General features: G+C 39.0%; 1 protein-coding gene across 1 annotated transcript; it reads left to right on the top strand.

Annotated features, from left to right (window-relative positions):
- Positions 1–5,613: 5,613 nt before the first annotated feature.
- Positions 5,614–12,723, top strand: LOC100655222 (olfactory receptor 12D2-like). Its single transcript, XM_064295995.1, has 2 exons — positions 5,614–6,904; positions 12,439–12,723. The coding sequence occupies exons 1-2, from the start codon at positions 5,980–5,982 to the stop codon at positions 12,492–12,494; spliced, it is 981 nt and encodes a 326-aa protein (XP_064152065.1). The 5' UTR covers positions 5,614–5,979; the 3' UTR covers positions 12,495–12,723.
- The last annotated feature ends 652 nt before the right edge of the window (positions 12,724–13,375 follow it).

A 13,375-nucleotide genomic window follows, 5' to 3' on the forward strand; every position in this document is an offset into this window, starting at 1 on the left:
TGGTTTTGGTATCAGGGATAAGCTGGCTTCATAGAATGAGTTTGGGAGTATTCTATTCTTTTCTAAGTTCTAAAATACCTTAACACTAGTGGTGTTAACTCATCTCTGACAGTATGGTAGAATTCTCCAGTGAAGCTATCAGGGCCAGTGTGTTTTTTTTTTTTTTCTTGTTGGAAGTTTTGAAATTACCTTCTTAATCTCTTCTTTGTTATGGGTTTATTTAGTTGTTCTATTTCTGTTTGTGTTATTTTAGGTGGGTAGTGTGTTTCTGGAAATTTGTCCATTTCCTCTAGGTTTTCCAATCTGTTAGAGTACAATTTTTCATAGTATTCTGTTATGATTCTTTTAATTTCAGTTGAGTCTGTTGTGATATCACCCATCTCATTTCTTGTTTGGGTTATTTGCTTCCTCTCCTGCTTTTCTTTTGTCAGTTTGGCCAATGATTTATCAATTTTGTTGATCTTTTCAAAGAACCAGCTTTTGGTCATGTTAACTCTTTCAATTGTTTTTCTGTTCTCTATTGCATTTAAATTTGCTCTAATTTTTATTATTTACTTTCTTCTGGTGCCTAAGGGTTTTGTTGTTGTTGTTGTTGTTGCTGTCTTTCTATTTGTTCAAGTTGTAGGGATAATTCCTCGATTTTTGCCCTTTCTTCTTTTTGAATGTGTGCCTTTATTGCTATAAGTTGACCTCTGAGCACTGCTTTAGCTGTGTCTCAAACGTTCTGGTAGGAAGTGTTTTCATTTTCATTGGGTTCTATGAATTTCTTTATTCTGTCCCTAATTTCTTTTATAACCCAGTAGTTTTTGAGCAAGGTGTTGTATAGTTTCCATATGCTTGATTTCTTTTCCCTGCTTTTCTGTTATTGATTTCTACTTTTATGGTTTTATGGTCAGAGAAGGTGCTTTGTAATATTTTGATATTTTGGATTCTGTGAAGGCTTGCTTTGTGACCTAATATGTGGTCTTTCTGGAGAATGTTCCATGTGTATTGGAAAAGAATGTATACTTGGCTGCAGTAGGGTAGAGTGTTCTGTATATGTCTGTTAGGTCAAGTTGGTTGATTTTTCTTTCTGGATGTTTTTCCTTCACCAAAAGTGGTATGTTGAAGCCTCCTATTACTACTGTGGAGCTGTCTATCTCTCTTTTCAGTGCTGTTAGAGTTCCTTTTATGTATTTCTTTTATGTATTTTGAAAAAGCCCTGTGTAAATATTTATTATGGTTATATCTTCCTGGTATATTGACCCTTATTATATAGTGTCCTTCCTTATCCTTTGTGGTGGATTATACTTTAAAGTCTATTTTGTCAGAAATCAATTTGCCACTTCTACTCTTTTTTGATTGCTTTTTGCTTGATATGTTTTTTTCCCATCCTTTGAGTTTTAGTTTGTTTGTGTCGTTAAGCCTAAGGTGCATCTCTTGTAGGCAGCATATAGACAGATCATGTTTCTTTATCTGTTCTGCCACTCTCTGTCTCTTTATTGGTGCATTTGGTCAATTTATATTCAGCCTAATTATGGATAGGTATGAGTTTAGTGCTGTCATTTTGAGAGTTTCTTTTTTCCACTTAATTTCTTGTGCTGAGCAGTTTTCTTTATTTTGTGTCTTTTCCTCTTATGCATTGCTGTTGATTTAAAATTTGCTGAATCCTTATGTTCTTCTTGTTTTTTATTTTGATGTGTAGGATTGTTAGTTTCCTTTATGGTTACCTTAATATTTACCCCTATTTTTCTAAATTTAAACTGAACTTTTATTTCTTTGTATTGCCTTGACTTCTTCTCTATACGAAAGATCCATGACTGCATTTTTAGTTGCTCTTTTTTGATTTAATGTTGCCATCTTTTATGTAATGACATCCCTGTTTTGAGCATTTTTTTATCTTGATTTATTTTTGTAATTTCCTTATCTAGATTGATAACTGGTTTGCTCTGTCCTGTGTTCTACTCTTGGTTTTTTATCTGATGTGATTGATTTTCTTATTGGAGGACTTCCCTTAGCATTTCTTGTAGTTTTCATTTGGTTTTTGACAATTCCCTAAACTTCTGTTTATCTGGAAATGGCCTAATATTGTCTTCATATATGAGGGACAGTTTTGCTGGATATATAATTCTTGGCTGGTGCTTTTTTTTTCATTCAAAGCTTTATATATGTCATCCCATTGCCTTCTTGCCTGTATGGTTTCTGCCAAGTAGTCCAAGATTATTCTTATTGACTCTCCTTATTTGTTTATCCTTAGCCGTTCTTAGAATTCTGTCTTTACCTTTCGTTTTAGCACGTTTGATTGTAATATGTCTCGGTGACTTTCTTTTGGGATCTACCTTGTATGGGGTTCGAAGGTCATCTTGGATAGATATCTTCTCATCTTTCATGATACTAAGGAAGTTTTCTTCCAACAAATCTGCAACAGTTATCTCTGTATTTTCTCTTATCTCTCCCTGTTCTTGTACTCCAATCACTCAAAGGTTATTTCTCTTGGTAGAGTCCCACATTATTCTTAGGGCTTCTTCATTTTTTTGAATTCTTTTATCTGATTTTTCTTCAAATATGTTTGTGTCAAGTGCTTTATCTTCATTCTCACTAATTCTATCTTCCATTTTCTCAATTCTGCTCCTCTGACTTTCTATTGAGTTGTTTAATTCTGAAATTTTATTGTTAATCTTCTGAATTTCTGTTTGCTGTCTTTCTATGGGTTCTTGCACCCTATTAAATTTGTCATTATGCTCTTAAATAACCTTCTTAAGTTCCTCTACTGCTTTGTCTGTGAGTTCCTTGGCTTGTTCTGCATTTTGCCTGATTTCCTTTCTGATCCTTTGACTAGTTCTGTATATTAATCTTTTGTATTCTACCTCTGGTAACTCCAGAAAGTTCACTTCATCTGGAAAATTTCTTGATTTTTTTTTTTTTTTGGTTGCTTGCTGAAGCGATCATGGTCTGCCTCTTTATGTGATTTGATATTGACTGCTGTCTCTGAGCTATCTATAAGTTATTGTATCAATTTATTTTATGTTTGCTTACTGTGTCCTATCTTCTTGCTTTGTTCTGTTTTGATATGCCCAAATAGGCTACTAAGTAAGCTAGTTTGATTATGGGTCCCTTTGAAGCTCTAACATCCTGTCACCAGGTGGCTAGAGCCGTTACCATATATATATGAGCCTGGGAGTCTGTTTATTTTTCTTGTATGGATTCAGCTGTGATGTCCAGGTAGTCAGTCACCCAGTGTCTGGTGTAGGCTCTCACATACAGTCTTAGATGAGCAGGAGTGATTGGTGCAGGCACGGGTATCTGGCTGCAGCAGGGGATCCCGCTCTGAGCAAGGCAGGGGACTGACAATCACCCCTGAGTGTCTGTGAGGAAAGCGTGTCCCCATTCTCTGGAGTGCATAGGTCGGGGGTTTGCAGCCAGACTAAAGGCAGCTGGTGCTTTTGGCTCTAAGGACTGGGAGGTACCACTTATCCTTGGACCCTTGTCATGGGTGGCTGGGTGGTGTGGGTGGAGCCACCAGTCCTCGGGCCCCTGATCTGGGTAGGTGCTTAATAGGCAAAGAAGTGTCAAATGTCATGAACCTCCCCCTCCACCATACAGATGAAACTGTTGAAGCCAGACTTCAGGTATAGACCCTGTTGTACTCTGCTAATGAGGGCTTATGTTGTTGAAATGGGCCTACGCAGATATAAGCAGGGGTGAAAGGCATTGGAAGTCCATGGACTGCTTGTGCCTGTGCCCAGGCAAAGGAGCAACTTCTGTCCTGAGTTCCCAACTTAGGGGAGCAGGCTGATTACTTTTTTCCCCCATTTGTTAATTTGTTCCTTCTTCAAGCCCAGGAGAATGGGTCAGGATGCACAGGAGGTCCTGTCTCTGGCCCAGGGAAAGTGGTGCAGAGGGGGAGAGGCCAGACAGTTCTTTCCAAAGGGGTGTTTTTCAGTCCGTGTAGTAGATTAGATTCAAGTACGTATCTTTACCAAGAACACCACTTTCCACTTATTCTGGAGGCATGAGTAGACTCTCCACCACTGCACACTCTCTCCCACTGTGGGAAATGGGTCCCGAACACTACCACCTGCCTCACTGTGCTTGAGCCAGGGGATCTGGCCTGCAGAGCACCAGTTCCCACCAGGTCAGGTCCAGCAACTCCTCGCTGCTTCTGAACTGATGCTCCCACCCCCTGCCACTCTGTCCAGTTCCTCAATTTTGCCTTTGACGTTCAGGGCTCCCAGCTTGTCGTATATAATCGATTCACTTGTGTTTTTGGGTCTTTGTTGCAAGAGGGACCACCAGAAGTGTTTCAGTACTCTGCCATCTTGGCTCTACCTCCAGTAGTGGTAAATTTTTAAGCAAACCTCTAGCTAATAATATTTGATTAATGTGGCATCCTTTCCTATCCCAACAAAGGCTACATCATGCTTTCATGGATGTACCTCAGAAAGGGATCAGTAAAAGGACACCTCTAGCCCTGTTTACATTCTAAAATGAGGAAATACTACTATTTTAAAGAACTTTTTTATTTCTTTAAAGACTTTGTGGTTGTAAGGAATTCTTCCCTATTTTACTTAAGTTAAAAATCTTTCGCACGGGCTTCCTTTTTTTTATTTTGAAGTTTCCATATTTTATTATCATAAAAGTTGGTGTTGCTAGAAGTATTTTCCTGATTGAATCCACTATAATTATATAAAAAAAAATTAGAAGTAAAAAGGAGAACTGTCCTTTGGCTGTGCTTGATTTGAGATCACTTTGGTGCTTTAGTCTGTTCGTTTTCAATACCACATAGTACTCCTTTGATGAATATGTCACGATTTTTAATCTGACTTGTTTTTCAAGGATATTTGGATTGTTTCCAGTTCCACGCTATGAAGAATAATAGTTTAATGAGTATTCTTTTTTTTTATTGTACTTTAGATGAAGGTTAACAGAACAAACTAGTTTCTCATTAAACAGTTAGTACACATATTGTTTTATGACATTGGCTAATGCACTCCATGACATGTCAACACTCTGCCTTCTCAAACTTGAGTTCCCTATTACCAGCTTTTCTGTCCCTTCCTGCCTTCTAGCACTTGCCCCAGGGTTGGTGTGCCCCTTTAGTCTCATTTTGTTTATGGGCCTGTCCCCATATTGGCTGAATGGTGAACCTCAGGATTAACCTCATTACTGAGCTAAAGGAGTGGCCTGGGGCCATACTCTCATGGTTTCTGCAGACTGTGTCAGGTCAGCAAGTCTGGTTTTTTTTTTTTTTTTTTTGAGTTAGAATTTTATTCTACATTTTTTTTTCAGCTCTGTCTGGGACCCTCAATTGTGATCTCTGTCAGAGCAGCCAGTGGTGGTAACCTGGCACCATCTAGTTGTACTGGGCTCAGTCTGGAGGAGACCATGGTAGATATGTCTTTGGACTGATGTTTCCCTAGTATCTTTAGTTTTCTTCATTCTTTCTTGCTCTCAAAGGGGTGAGACCAGTGGAGTATCCTAGATGGCCACTAATGGGCTTTTAAGATCCCAGACGCTACTCATCAAAATAGAGCGTAGAAAATTTTCTTCAAAAGCTATGTTATGCCAATTGAGTTAGATGCTCCCTGAGACCATGGTCCCTGCAGCTCCAATGGGCTTCTTAATAGATTTAGAGAGAACAGTGTGGTGGAGTACTTTAAAAAATCACCCTATTAAGATGACTTAGGAAGATGAAAGGCAAGGTTTATCAGGATGTAGATGTTCACAGGCAAAGATGGGATGCAGACTTGCTCTAGGTCTCTGAGTGAAAGGGATATTAATTATGAATCTATTTAAAAAAAAAAAAGATTGCCTAAGTCACAGTCCATAACAGACATGTAGACTTAATATTTAACAGTTTAATAGTCCAAATTCTATAAAACCTCTGCAATTGGAATCAAGTAAAATAACTATATTATCTTTCAAGACATTTTTGTCTTGGCAACAAAATTCTCATTGGGGATAGTGTTCTATCTATAATTTTGTCTTTTCTTTTAAGCGATGCTGAATCAAACTTCAGTCACTGAATTTCTCCTCCTGGGAATGACGGACATCCAAGAACTGCAACCTTTTCTCTTTGTGGTTTTCCTCACCATCTACTTTGTCAATGTGACTGGGAATGGAGCTATCCTGATGATTGTTATCTCTGATCCAAGACTCCATTTACCTATGTATTTCTTCCTGGGAAACCTCTCATGCCTAGATATCTGCTATTCCACAGTGACACTGCCGAAGATGCTAGAAAACTTCTTCTCTACACACAAAGCAATTTCTTTTGTGGGATGCATAAGCCAGCTTCATTTCTTTCACTTCCTGGGCAGCACAGAGGCCATGTTGTTGGCCGTGATGGCCTTGGACCGCTTTGTGGCTATCTGCAAACCGCTTCATTACACTGTCATCATGAATCATCAGCGCTGTACCCAGATGGCTAGCACGATCTGGGTCATTGGGTTTTTCCATGCCCTCCTACATTCCATAATGACCTCTCACTTGAACTTCTGTGGTTCCAACCAAATCCATCACTTCTTCTGTGATATTAAACCATTGTTGGAGTTAGCCTGTGGGCACATTGAGCTCAACCAGTGGCTACTCAACACTGTCACAGGGACCATGGCTATAGGCCCCTTCTTTCTCACACTTCTCTCCTATTTCTACATTATCACCTATCTGGTCTTCAAGACCCATTCATGCAGCATGCTTCACAGAGCACTGTCCACCTGTGCCTCCCACTTCATGGTAGTTATTATTTTCTATTCTCCTGTTGTCTTCACCTATATTCATCCTGCCTCAGGCAGCTCCATGGACCAGGAACGGGTCATTGCCATCATGTACACTGTGGTCACCCCTGTGCTAAATCCATTGGTCTATACTTTGAGGAATAAGGAAGTAAAGAGGGCCTTGATCAGGATGATCAGAAGGAAGCTATGACTTGAAGGATCTGGAGAACTCTTCTGAGGCATAAATAAGCAGGCAATGAGAAAGTCAGGATTTGGATTTATACTGCTTCTCAAATTGTTCAAAATATGTATGAATATGAGAACTGACTAAAAGGAATATAAATGGTATAGTCCAGTCTAGTAGGTCGTGTTGTTTTTAGGTGCTGTTGAGTCTGTTCTGACTCATAACAGCCCTATGTACAACAGCATGAAACACTGCCAGGTCCTGTGCCATCCTTACAATTGTGATTATTCTTCAGCAGGTAGGTAGGTAGTATAAAAGAAACTTAGAAAAGTTTGATGATAGCCATGGAACCCTCATTCTGAATTGGTTTTGGAGATATTAATTGATATAACTGATTTGTTATATATTCTACTGTGTTCTTGTATGAAAACAGGTATAGAAATATGTCTATATTACTTATGCATTGGGTAAATAGATAACATTTAGGTTTGTTTACCTGCGTGATCCCTTTAGGTTAGCACATTTTAATGTGAGCAATATATTTATTATCCTTTTATATTTTGATGTTTTTTTAGGGTCATTGTCATGGATTGAATTGTATCCCCCCCAAAAAATGTGTGTATCAACTTGGTTAGGTCATAATTCCCAATATTCTGTGGTTTTTCTCCAGTAAGTGGTTGTAATTTTATGTTAAGAGGATTAGGGTAGGATTGTAACACCACCCATACTCAGGTCACCACCCTGATCCAGTGTAAAAAGAGTTTCCCTGGGGTGGGGCCTGTACCACCTTTTATCTCTCAAGAGATAAAAGGAAAAGGAAGGAAGCAGAGAGATGGGGACCTCATACCACCAATAAAGCAGCACCAGGAGCAGAGCACATCATTTGGACACGAGGTTCCTGCACCTAAGACGCTCCTTGACCACAGGAAAATTGAGAATAAGGACCTTCCTCCAGAGCCAACAGAGAGAGAAAGCCTTCCCCTAGACTCAATGCCCCAAATTTGGACTTATAACCTACTAGACTGTGAGAAAATAAATTTTTCTTTCTTAAAGTCATTCACTTGTGGTATTTCTATTATGGCAGCACTAAATGGCTAAAACAGTCATGGTTACTTAATTTTAAAGTAAATAGTAACTCACATATTAATTAAAGAGAATTCTTAAGAGATAAGTCCTGATTTCTTGTTCACTAAGCAGAGGCAAATCTGCAATTAAAACAAATGATCTGTAATCAGTAATTAACAGAAATAAAATAGCCAATTGTCCTCTAAAGAGGTCTGGCATCCCTATCTCCAAAGACATTTTAAAAGTCTACTAGCTGAAAGGCAATACTGAATGTGAGTGAAGTGTGCACAACTTGAAAAAGGTAAGTGATGATACTAAAAAGTACACAAGAAAAGGGACGTTTTTGGTAAATGCTATAACATATAAAAAAATTTTTTTTTTTTAATAACATATACAATTTTGCAGTAATGGCCATAAAGTATGTATGTGGTTAGGAAAGAGTGGGAGGGGAATTCACTAACTAGACAGCAGACAAGATTCATCTTGAGTGAAGGGAAGGACAACACACAATACATGGGAAGACAGCACAACTGGACTAAACCAAAATCTAAGGAGTTTCCTGAACACAACCAAACACTTTGAGGGACAGAGTAGCTGGGGCTGAGTTCTGAGGACCATGGTTTTAGAGGACTTCTAGGTCAATTGGCATAACAAAGTTTGTTAAGAAAATGTTCTGCATCCCACTTTGGTGAGTGGCATCTGGGGTCTTAAAAGTTAGAGAGCGGCCATCTAAGATACATCAATTGATCTCAACCCACGTGGAGCAAAGCAGAATAAAGAACAACAAAGGCACAAGGAAAATAGTAGCCTAGGAGACAGAAAGGGCCACATGAACCACAGACTTCATCAGCCTAAGACCAAAAGAACTAGATGGTGCCTGGCTACCATCAATGACCACCCTGACAGGGAATGCAACAGACAGTCCCTGAAAGAGTGGGAGAAAAGTGTGGAACAGAACTCAAATTAACGTAAAAAGACCAGACTTAATGGTCTGACTGAGACTAGAGGAATCCCCAAAGCCATGGGCCTAGATGCTACATTAACCGAGAACTAAAACCATTCCTAAAGACCACTCTTCAGGCAAAGATTAGACTGGACTATAAAACATAAAATAATACTGGTGAAGAGTGTGCTTCTTTGTTCAAGCAGATACACGAGACAAAATGGGTGACTTCTGTCTGGAGGCAGGATGAGAAGTCAGGAAATAACAGGAGTTGGTTGGATGGACATGGGAAACCTAGGGTGGAAAGGGGAAGTGTTCTGTCACAGTTTAAGAATTGCAACTAGTGTCACATGATGATATGTGTATAAAACTGAGTATGAGAGATTAACTTGAGCTGTTAACTTTCACATAAAGTGCAATATTTTAAAAAGTAAGGGAAAAAGTGTGTGTGGTTACATGCATAGATATGTATGCATATATGTGTAAAGTAAGGCATATGTGTCTATATACATGTGCACATATGGGTGTATCTGTAGACATATGCATTTATATATGCGTGTGTGTGCTGCGTATATATTCATATATATAATAAAGCACATAGGTGGCACAGTAACAGATACTTCCTAATATAAATATTCCTAGACATAACAAAACAACTCATGGGATTGGTTTACTGGGTTTGAATGCTTAGGACCATAGTCTCATGGGACAACTCAATCAATTGGCATGTTGTTGTCGTTGTTGGTGTTGTTAGGTGCCGTTGAGTCAGTTCCGACTCATAGTGACCCTATGCACAACAGAACGAAACACTGCCTGGTCCTGCGCCATCCTTACAATTCTTGTTACGCTTGAGCTCATTGTTGTATTTACTGTGTCAATCCACCTTGTTGAGGGTCTTCCTCTTTTCCACAGACCCTGTACCCTGCCATGCATGATGTCCTTCTCCAGGGACTGACCCCTCCTGACAACATGTCCAAAGTATGTAAGATGCATTCTCGCCATCCTTGCCTCTAAGGAGCATTCTGGTTGTACTTCTTCTAAGACAGCTTTGTTCATTCTTTCGGCAGTCCATGGTATATTCAATATTCTTTGCCAACACCACAATTCAAAGGCATCAATTCTTCTTCAGCCTTCCTTATTCATTGTCCAGCTTTCACATGCATATGACGCGATTGAAAATACCATGGCTTGGGTCAGGCACACCTTAGTCTTCAGGGTGACATCTTTGTTCTTCAACACTTTGAAGAGGTCCTTTGCAGCAGATTTACCCAATGCAATGCATCTTTTGATTTCTTGTCTGCTGCTTCCATGGCTGTTGATTGTGGATCCAAGTAAAATGAAATCCTTGACAATTTCAATCTTTTCTCATTTTATCATGATGTTGCTCATTGGTCCAGTAGTGAGGATTTTTGTTTTCTTTATGTTGAGGTGCAATCCATACTAAAGGCTATGGTCTTTGATCTTCATTAGTAAATGCTTCAAGTCCTCTTCACTTTCAGCAAGCAAGGTTATGTCATCCGCATAACGCAGGTTGTTAATGAGTCTTCCTCCAATCCTGATGCCCCGTTCTTCTTCATATAGTCCAGCTTCTTGTATTATTTGCTCAGCATACAGATTGAATAGGTATGGTGAAAGAATACAACCCTGACATACATGTTTCTGTCAGTTTGCCATACTGTGGGGCTTGTGTGTTGCTGTGATTCTGGAAGCTATGCACTCATATTCAGATACGAGCAGGGTCACCCATGGAGAACAGGCTTCAGCTGAGCTTCCAGGCTAAGACAGACTAGGAAGAAGGACCCAGCAGTCTACTTCTGAAAAGCATTAGCCAGTGAAAAGCTTATGAATAGCAATTGGCATAGCAGAGTTCATAAAGTTTAGGATCTATATCTAGTCTGGTGAATAGCATCTGTGGTCTTAAAAGTTTGCAAGCAGCCATTTAAAATACAACTATTGGTCTTTACTAATCTGAGGCAAAAGTGAAAGAAGGAAAAGAAAGACTCAAAGAAGAAACTAGTCTACAGGCCTAATAGCCTACAAAAAACATGGACTCACGTATCCTGAGAACAGAAGAACTAGATGGAGCCCAACTACCAATACTGACAATTCTGACCAAAAACACAATAGGTGGTCTTGGAGAGAATGGGAGAAAAATGTAGAACAAAACTCAAATACTAAAAAAATTCAGACTTACTGACCAGTAGATACTAAAAGAAACTCCAAGACTATTGCCCTGGGATATCCTTTGAATTTTACATTGAATTCACTCCTGGAGGTCATCTTTCAGATAAACAACAGATTGGGTCATAAGATAAATAATATCACCCATGAGTGTTGTGCTACTTTAAAAAATCATCTATATGAGACCAAATGGTCATCATTTACCATAAAGCAAAGATGAGAAGGTAAGGGGAAGGGGCAGGGAAATTAGATTAACAGAAAGGGAAAACCATAACGGAAATAATAAGAATGTTGACACATTGGAAAGGTGTAATCAATATGACCCAACAACTTGTGTAGAAATTGTTGAAAGGGAACCTAATGTGCTGTGTAAAAACACACACACACACACACACACACACACAAAAAAAAACTTCAAGGATGCCCATCTCAAAAAAAAAAAAAAATCAGCTGACTGAATTATCAAGAACAACATGATTAATGTAATTGATATCACTTAATTGACAACAGAAAATTCAAAATAAGCAAATTTGTGCTATATATATTTTTAAAACAACAAAAAATTGTGAAATGTAATTAAAAGTAATAATTATATTACTGTGAAATATAATTAAAAATCTCAAGATCCTTTCCTATCTCATTCATGTGTTAATTTTACTTCAGCATTTGATGGATGAAAATGAATACTTTCAATACTTGTTCTGCTTTTTTGTCTTGTTTTTCTATTTCTATGCCCCCCTTTTTAATTATTTATTTGATGAATTTTTATAATGTAAGACAGGTGAAAAGGAAGAATTCATTCAAACTTTTTTTCGTTTTCCTTTCTTGGCACAAAACTCCCTCTATGGAAAAACAGTGAAGTCCTAGTTGCTGAGATATTTCTTGAGTTAATAAACAAATTACATTCCTCACTTTCTAAGTATCTAGACATGTCTGCTGTCCCTGAAAGAATGGTGGGACACCAGCATTTATAACTATGTAGAGAGACAGACAGGCAACACTATGAAAAGATATTTTGAGCCAGTGAACCGACTATTCAAAGTCTTTGCATTCACTCCTGCAAACCCAAGCAAGTTAGTTCTGATGTCTCTCCTGTGTCTTTTTCTATCTTCAACTTTACCTTCTTTGGTCCTTCGATTCTATTTTTGTTGATAAGAATAAGCATGTGTAAAGAAGGCACCTTCCCCTGTAAGCTGTTACAGAGTAGCAGGAAGGCTGTTGGTAAGAATATGTCACATGAGACAATCTGCATGAAGACTGTGAATTAGAGAGGACCCCATGGAGTTATGGTGATCTCTTGATGCATAACAAACTAGTACCCCAAAGCTTAGTGGCTTAAATCCTTTCATTAAATTGCATGATTCTGTGGGTCAGAAACTGGGAAAAGCATAGCCTGGAAGGGTTGACTTTATTTAATAATGTCTGAATTCTCAGCCAGGATGACTTGAACAGCTGGGTATGGAATAGGTGAGAGTTGACAAAGTCTCTCTTTGCTGTCTCTCTTTCCCTGTCTCTAGCTTTTCCATGTGGTTAGTATGTGCTTCTTCACTAGGGAAGCCTCCAATGGTAGACTTTTTAGATGGTGGCTCAGAGGCCAACAGATCAAGGTAAAACCCGCCAGTTGTCTTAAGACTAGGCCCAGAACTGGCATTAATATTTCTTATGCTATATTTGCCAAAGTAGTCACAGGCCAACACAGCTTCAGGGGAGAGGTAATAGGCCCCATTTGAGTCCCTGGTTTATGCAAACACTTCAAACTTTCAGCTGGTAACAGAAAGTTTGGAGGTTCAAGTCCAGCCAGACGCTACTTGGATGAAAGACTTGGCAATCTACTTCTGAAAAGTCAGCTATTGAAAGCCTTACGGAACAAAGCTCTACTTTGACACACATGGGTCACTATGATCAGAGTCACCTCACCTAGTTTATGCTTCATTTCTGGTGAGGCATTGCTGGTTGACTGGTAGAGTTCTTGTCTCCCATGCAGGAGAACCAAGTTCAGTTCCAACCAATGAACCTCGTGAACAGCTACCTCCCATCTCTTTCCCATCATGCTGGTATGATTCTAAACAGGTTTCAGTGGAGCTTCCAGATTAAGATGGACTAGGAAGAAAGGCCCTCCTTCTACTTCTGAAAATAATCCAAAGAAAATCATAAGGAACAAAACAGAAATGATCTGCAACTGATCACCAGGATGGCACAGAACCTGGGAGTGTTTCATTAAGTTACGCATGGGGTCATCATGAGTTGACAGCCAACTTGACCTCAGCTAACAACCACAACATAGTTGGATCTAGTCATGGTATTAAT

Source organism: Loxodonta africana, chromosome 1, assembly GCF_030014295.1.
Source record: "Loxodonta africana isolate mLoxAfr1 chromosome 1, mLoxAfr1.hap2, whole genome shotgun sequence".
Classification (NCBI taxonomy): domain Eukaryota; kingdom Metazoa; phylum Chordata; class Mammalia; order Proboscidea; family Elephantidae; genus Loxodonta; species Loxodonta africana.

What these genes read in the sequence shown, in the direction of transcription:
- LOC100655222 (XM_064295995.1), top strand. Translation starts at nt 5,980, where the DNA reads ATGCTGAATCAAACTTCAGTCACTGAATTTCTCCTCCTGGGAATGACG. An exon ending in GATGATCAGAAGGAAGCTAT is followed by an intron (nt 6,905 to 12,438) that starts GACTTGAAGGAT and finishes TGATTCTGTGGG; the next exon opens with TCAGAAACTGGGAAAAGCAT.